Below are 8,332 nucleotides of genomic sequence, written 5' to 3'. Positions count from 1 at the left end.
AGGATTCACGTCCGTCCTCCTGAGTCAGTATGCTGGGGGAGTGGCGGTGTCCTCCCTCACAGACAGACATAAGGACGTGTTAGGACACAGCTTATGGTGGTGTGGGTGGATGACTTCCTGTGTGATCTGGCACCAGCAAGCCTGAATGACTGAGACATCAACCCTCTGAACCAGAAACAAGCTGGGAAAGTCACAGTTAGGAGGTCCTGGTGTCTGATGGAGTCTTCAGGTGAAGAAAAACGTTTACACATCAGCTCACCTTTCTAAGCGATCTGAGAAACAAGTAGATCTGTCTAAAGCTTCATGTAGAAGCTCAACGCTTTTAATCCCAGTCAGCATCAGACATGATGTTTTCAGCCTCAGATTATCAGGCTAAAATGAATGTATGAATAGATATAGCATCATAAAGGTCGACCAGAAGAAGAAAGCAGAATTTATTACTAACAGAACTTTGTAGAAAAAACACACAGATCAACAGTGACCAAACCTTTTCTCATCTCATCGTTCTCTCAAGTCTTGGCTTTCAGGAGAAAAAATATTGTTATTGAAACAAACACAAAACAGAAACAATTTCCATGTTTCCACTTTTTCACACACACACACACACATATATATATATATATATATATATATGTATATATATTTTCCCAACGTAAAAACACAGAGAGCAGAGAGGTGAAGCTATTGGCCACCAATCACATCAAAGCACAGTGAAGTTTCTGCTGTGTTTTTTCCACCATTCATTTGTCTCCAACACTGAGAAGAAAAAAAAAAGCTCAGATAGCTACAGTTCAGTCTGACAGGAAAATCTGCTGTCATTATTCCAGTTATTTGTCATTTGTCAGAGTGATTCATGGCACGCTGCTAACCTTAAATAATGAGTTACAAGACAAAAATGAAGAAAAGTAAACACTGAAAGGACTGATCACAGCTTAGAGACTTTTCTTTTCCCTCTCCATACTAAAGCTTCATTTTTGAATTTAAACATTACTGCTGGTAGATGTCCTCAACATCCCTCCCAGTCTGGTATAAACCAGTTGACATCATGGACAGCTTCCCCAGACACATTTCCAACAGAGCATGAACTTCCAAAAGTAAACAGGAAGAAGCCAACAGCAGCTTATGTAGAGACAGAAACTGGAAAAAAGAAGTGGAGACACTTTTAATTTTTGTTCTGATCTGAATCTCTTGGTTCAAAACAGCATAAAGAAGGTTGGGAATATGGCTTAACAGTTTGAAGGGGGGACCGTATTCACTGCTGCACCAGTAAACCTGCAGCAGGAAACTGTTTGAGGGGGGGACCGTATTCACTGCTGCACCAGTAAACCTGCAGCAGGAAACTGTTTGAGGGGGGGACCGTATTCACTGCTGCACCAGTAAACTTGCAGCAGGAAACTGTTTGAGGGGGGGACCGTATTCACTGCTGCACCAGTAAACCTGCAGCAGGAAACTGTTTGAGGAGGGGACCGTATTCACTGCTGCACCAGTAAACCTGCAGCAGGAAACTGTTTGAGGAGGGGACCGTATTCACTGCTGCACCAGTAAACCTGCAGCAGGAAACTGTTTGAGGAGGGACCATATTCACTGCTGCACCAGTTTTACTTATTAAAACTGTAAAACTAAGCAAATATACAGAAAATCCCGTAACATTACACGTGATAATGTTAGCTTGACGATGATGAAGATTATCTTCAGATAAAATCTGCTGCTGCGTGACCAGAGCTGTCGGGGCGGTAATCCCCTGAACTCATTGGTAGACACCAGCTGTGAGGGGTTGCAGTCAGGCCCTTTTTGGCTTGATAGACTCTGATGATCTGATAATGAGACAGCTGACAGGTATTAGCAAGCTGAGCAGAACATGACTTCAGAGGTCGCCAAGGCAAAAAACTCGGGCATGTGACGAGTTCAGAGAGGCCAAGGGGTCATAAAATAAAATCATAAAATCACACCCTCATATGAGCAAAGTCCACCATATTCCACATATTACAACCAGTTCTATTTTTATTGTCACATTCTGCGACTCCGTCCATGTTTTCCACTTCATGGAAATCAGACAAAAAGGGCTCCACATGTAGCTTAAATGCTAACTGGCTAAGGGTAAGCAAGAGCTAGAAGGGGACAGCTGATGTGTGACACCAATACAGGACAAAGTAGAACAGATGGAGCCGTCTTCAACCAAACAGAAGGCTGGCTGGTCAGCTGATCCCTTTCTTCTCCAGAGATTATTGAACACAGTCCTCCAGCTGTTTGTGTGTGAGCAGGAGTGTGTGAACATCTGGAGAGTCAGAGCTGGACCAGTGTATTTGGACTGAAAAACAACATAAGAGTAAAACAGTAAAAACAGAACTTCCTACCTCATAGGACCAGACACACTGGACCCCAGCAAATCTCCTGACACATCGGCCCACCTCCACGTCCTCATGGGTGGTGTACATCTCCTGTAAACACTCTCGAATGTGAGGCACCATCCTCTTGAGGACCTCGCGGCTCATGATGACGCCCGGGCCCCCCATGCAGAAGTTTTCTCCAGGCTCCAGAGCCAGTTTCCCAAGCTCATCCCGGGCCCCCATTCCCGTTTGGCCGAGGAAGATGGCCTCACTGCTGTTGAGGCTCCTCAGGAAGCTCTCCAGCTTCTCACTCTTTATGTACACATCGTCGTCTGCCCTCATGAACCACTCGTACTTGTCCAGGTAATGGTCGTGCATGTACTTGAGCATCATAAATGACTTCTTCTGGGGCGGGTATGAATCATCCACATTCCTCAGAGCCACGATGGGGATTGGGATGGAGGTGTCGGAGCCCTCACTGGAGAAGAATTCCACACGACCTGGAATGGTCTGTGCCCACGTCCTGCAGACAAACACAGAAACAGAAACAGGTGTGTTCCATGTCCCAGCAAAGTAGTTTAGGAATGTTTTCTTATTTTTAGTAGGACTGGGTTTAAAAAATATAAATTAATTGATTTTAATCGTTTGAAATTTAAATAATCCAATATAAATTCACAAAACTCAGAGATCAATTTTTTTCTTTCAGGTGACAACAGCGGCACTACTTTAGTGTGACTTACTGATACCTGGTGAGAACTTACAGCTGAAAGGTTTCTTGTGTCGCTTCCACCCAAAATCTGCTTTTCTCTTCAAGATCCACATTCAGATGTTCATTTACTATTGGATTATTTAGCAGCTTATTACCTCTCACATTTGCAGCTAACACTAAAACAGCAAGCATAGTGTGCCGACATTGAAACTTCAACAAATACTCTGCACTGAAAGTACCTGGATGCTGCCCTAAACTCGGCCAAAAATCTGGTGTGAAACAATGATCACTACACGCACTAAACAAAAACGCACTTTGCTGACATAGCAGAAGGGGACGGACTTTCAACCAGTTTTCCAGAGGTGAATTATGGCGGCCAACAACTCAGCAGTACCGATGCATGCAGAGGCTAATTTATATAGAAGTAAGTATGAGGTTATTCATTCATTTTCTGAAAAGCTTAGTCCATTAAGGGTAAGCTGGAACCACCACATCACCATGCAGCCCATTATTCAATCATAATTCTTCTTCTATCCCTGATGACAGTTATGGATCGGATCATTTGTTGGAGGCTGCGGTTATACCAACTCAGTAGAGTTAGCACACGTAAATGTTTAGCTGGTTTTGCTGATGCAGATGGGCTATAAGTGTTAGAAATTATTAATACTATAGGTTCCGTATGTTTATTCATCATTGAACCTCCATGTAACGAAGCAGAGGTTTGTTATTATGGGATAATTTTAACTGGGAAAGTTTGTTTTTTATAATTGGAGAAACACCTGTTGGGAGGGTGGTTTAGTCCAATCAGCAGCAGCAGAGATAAATGGAGCTCATTTGCTCATTTGGTGGGTGCTGGTGGAGGCTTGACTGCTCTGCAACAGGAGGGAGTAAGTTCCTGTCCAAATCTATGTTACTATATTACTGCGGTTATCGTGTCACTGTTTTCAGCGGCTCACACGGGCCAGGCTGTCACACACACAGATTAAGCATTGTGGTGTCAACTAAATGGTCCTTGATCTGAAAACTATTTGGAAACAATGTCAGTTAGAGAATTGGCCAGTTTTGATGGTACCGCTGAGTTTACAAGATGATACTCTCAGAAAACCTCAAGAAAACTGTTTTGCCATTCAGCTGAAAGGCCACACGTCCTAGTCCTTGTGAGGTCGTACAGTCTCCCAAGTTACACATGTATTCACAATTCAGAGAAACCCCTTTACACAAATACGATACCATATATCTGCTGGCATGTTTCCGTAGCATGGAAGCAAAATATAAAATATCATGAGACAAAATAATGTATTTGTCTGATATGAAGGCCGGTACAAGACATTTGTTTACTTTATGACATTATGACACAATCATAAAATAGTATAAACTCTAAATTCTAAACTCCATTTTTTCTGTTCTTGGCAAATATAACTAATGTTATATTTAGATTGTACATTATTTTAGATAAGAGTCTGCAAAGTACCCATAAAGTATATATAAACATAAATAATTTTTGCACTGTAGGTCACTGTGGCATCAAACTACTGAGCCAGTTGGGTTGCATGATAAATTGTTAAAAAAAAATCGTGATCTCGATTCACACATACACGTGATCTCATTTCTACACACAGCTGCATCACAAACAAATGCTCCTAATTTCCTTCCAGATTTTTTCAAGCGTCCCCAAACACAGCACTGCCGTTGCCTCCTCCCTCAACCAAGGGTGAAGAAGCATTACAACATGTGATCCAGGGAGGAAGCCTGCCTGCAGTCGAATGTTTGAAAAGAAAAGTGAGTGAGAGTGAAAGAGGAGGAAAGTCTGTGGTAAGGAGGTTTAAATGCACAGCGATGAAAACCCAAATGGTAGTGACGAGAGTCCCCCTCGCCCGAACTGAACTCGTACCTGAAACATGTTTGCATTTGGCAGCGGTGTGGAAGCATTTTGGATTTAAACCAGTTGGTAACCAACAGTGTGAGTTGCATAGTAAAGTGTTTTGCCCTGGTTGCAGCACCGCAAGACAACCCCACAAGTCTCAACAGTCACACGAAGCGTCACCACAAAGTACCGCATGATGCATGGTCTGAGAATGGTCTGCATGCAATTCAGACACATGTCAAGAACCGCACTGAACCTTGAATGATACATATTTATAGATGTATGTATGTGTGTGTAATATATTTATATATGTAATATATAAAATATATATATATATATAGAAAAGTGACGTTCAGGGCAGTTTAATTTTTTGCCTTTTTTCTCTTGCTATAACCTGTAGAAAATGTTTTCAATTAAAATTACTCTGGGAAAAAAAGGTGCCTTTAGAGTCATAAGAAATAAATGCAACACATTTGAACAGAATTTTTTTATTTTATGATTAATGTTGTTTTATAGGCAAGAACTAACAGGTTTTGTTAGTTCCAGGTTTAATGTGAGCAATAAGGTCATTTTAAAAAGGTTTTTAATAAACATTAAACCAGGCCAGACCTCAACTTGCTAGTCTTTTCTTTTAGCCCACCTTTGACACAGCTGCTCTACCTGAAAGACCATTTAAATGTCTTTTTTTGTTTTGTTTTTTTTTGTTAAAGTTCAGTGCAAAACAACATTTTTTAGAAAAAATCATGCCAGAGAATCATGATCTCAATCGGGGATTCACATTTTTGTGTGAATTGTGCAGCCCTACGAACCAGCAGTGACAATGAGGTGTTTATGTGGAAGTACCAACTGGCTAGGATGCTGCTTTGAAGAGGAGGAGCCAAGAGAAAAATGTTTCCCTGTGTTTTAGCCTTTTCATTGCTTCATTTCCACCATCAGTACCACTTACCAAACAGCTACTGGTGCCTCACTCTGCTCTTTCTGGTCTCTAAATGAGGACCAAGTTTCTAAACTTCTAGTCAACTCAAACCCACGACCTGTCCTCTTGATCCCGTTCCCTCTGACATCCTGCAGAGCATTTTACCTACAATCAAACCTGCAGTAACCTATATTATCACCTCCTCTCTTAAATCCGGTGTCTTTCCTTCTGCCTTCAAGCAAGCTCGGGTTACCCCGCTGCTGAAGAAACCCACACTCAACCCAGCCCAGGTTGAAACTACCAGCCGGTCTCATTGCTTCCATTCATGTCTAAATTACTAGAGCGTGCCGTCTTCAGTCAGGTCTCACAGTTCCTCCAAAACAACAACATGTTAGATCCATATCAGTCTGGCTATAGGCAAGGCCGCTCTACTGAAACTGCTCTCCTGTCAGTTACTGATTCCATACGGGTTGCCAGATCCGCTGGTCAATCCTCAGTCCTTATACTGCTGGACCTGTCTGCTGCCTTTGACACGGTCAACCATCATATACTGTTCTCCACACTCTTGGAACTTGGCATCTCAGGATCTGTCCACTCATGGTTCATGTCCTGCCTCACAGGAAGATCCTTCAAAGTATCTTGGCAAGGGGGAATGTCCAGATCACATGGGCTGACAACAGGGGTGCCTCAGGGCTCGGTGCTTGGCCCTCTTCTCTTTTCACTGTACACCTCCTCACTCGGTGCAGTCTAGGGTTGGACATCGAGCATCGATTGGAACCGGGACTTACTTTTCAATTCTCCCGGAATTGTTCAAATTTTTAACTTTCGATTCCTAATTTCGATACCTTGTCCTTGTCCGCCGACAGGAAGACGAAGCTGCTGAACACCAACGAAGAAGAATCCGCTGGAAGTGTTAGTGTTAGCTACTGCGCAAACATGGACAGTGTGCGGCGGCGGTCTAAAGTATGGCTATACTTTCATGAAAGAGATGACAAGTCAGCTCAGTGCAACACTTGTAAAAGTGTTATATCATGCACAGGAGGGTGCACAACAAATATGATTAAACATCTCCGGGTTCATGGTGTTCAAATATGAGAGTGCCCCGTCTTTGATGCGCTGCGCCGGCCTTCCTCTGTTGGCTCTTCCTCTGCTGCCTCTTTTTCCAGCTCTGACCCTCAGCCTAGCACCGCACTGCAGTCGAAATCCGGTAAGTAAAACAATAACCTATGTCTTATGTCAACATTGAGGCAGCTAACAAGTTTTACTCAACCTAAAACGATTGGTCAACTCAAATGCAAACACTCAGCAAACGTTAGCCCACGTCTTTTTTTTTCTTTATAGACAAACAACCTGGAATTGCTAACTTTAGCCAGGCAGTTGCCAAGCCAACGCAATCTGCTATGACTACCCCGTTTACCATAGCAGCCAAGGCAAAGATGTCAGTGCAAGAAGTAGAGGAGTGCCACAGAAAGGTTACCGCATATATCGGAAAAAACACTGCATCCCTTTTCAGATGTAGAATCGCCAACATTTAGGTTAGTTAAGCAATAACAATAGAGCTAATTTAATTAATACTGAGCAAAAGTTACAGTAACAGTGGCATTATATGTTTGTTATTGTTTGCAGGGACATGGTGAAAACACTAAACCCCAAGTACACACCACCTTCCAGGGACTACTTATCAAATACATTAATCCCATCTTGGTATAAGGTCGAGAAGAAATGTGATTACAGAGCTCAGTGACATCTGCTCTGTTGCCCTCACATGTGATGGCTGGAGTAGCATCACACAGGACCATTACCTCACCATTACAGCACACTATATAGCGGTCCCTAAATCCAGTGAGTCAGTGGGTGGCCAAGGTCCGAACCATTGTTGTGTGGATGAAGAGGTGCTTGATGGCGAAGGTGGTTCTCCAAGAGAAGCAAGAACTTCTACGTAAGACACGCAAAGTTCACTTTATTTAGCCATTGTGCATTGACTTTAACAAAATGACTTTATATTTCTGATCTTATTTTTGTTTATGAGTTCTGCGGAGTAGTACTATAGTATTTGAGTCCAATTTTAAATACTATATTGTTTGTCTCCTAGCATAAGCATTTGCTAAATAACCTAAAATTAATGTTCTTGTTGTTATCAGAGTTGCCCCGACACTCACTCATCCTTGCTGTGAGAACGCGCTGGAACTCTGTACCTAATGCTGGAGAGATTAACAGAGCAGTACCATGCAATTCAAGCAGCTAGCTTGGATCAGCGGCTGAGAAAAAATAAGAAAAGGGACGGGTAGAGATAGACAGATGAGCTCAGACACAAAAAATACCAGTACACGCAAAATGTGAATTGAAAGAACAGTAAGAGTGACTACACTTCATCAGTGAATTGATTGTCTTGACTTATTACGAAGAGCTGTTACTATAGACTATGTGCTAATGTAGGAAGCGCAGATGTTTTATTAAGAAAAAAAAGAAAATTTCTAACACTAAATATATTTCTATGTGTTCTTAATTCTTTTTCA

At 42.2% G+C, this 8,332-nt stretch overlaps 1 protein-coding gene across 1 annotated transcript in view; it reads right to left on the bottom strand.

Annotated features, from left to right (window-relative positions):
• chsy1 (chondroitin sulfate synthase 1) overlaps positions 1 to 8,332 on the bottom strand; it is a 57,876-nt gene that overhangs the window by 29,553 nt on the left and 19,991 nt on the right. The window contains exon 2 of the mRNA XM_041979735.1: positions 2,355 to 2,850. Within this exon, the coding sequence (XP_041835669.1) occupies positions 2,355 to 2,850 (496 nt within the window). The remainder of the gene's footprint in view (positions 1 to 2,354; positions 2,851 to 8,332) is intronic.

The sequence above is a fragment of the Melanotaenia boesemani genome, chromosome 1 (genome assembly GCF_017639745.1).
Source record: "Melanotaenia boesemani isolate fMelBoe1 chromosome 1, fMelBoe1.pri, whole genome shotgun sequence".
NCBI lineage: Eukaryota > Metazoa > Chordata > Actinopteri > Atheriniformes > Melanotaeniidae > Melanotaenia > Melanotaenia boesemani.
The sequence above is the reverse complement of the archived record's forward strand: the minus strand, read 5'-3'. Positions and strand labels throughout refer to the sequence as shown.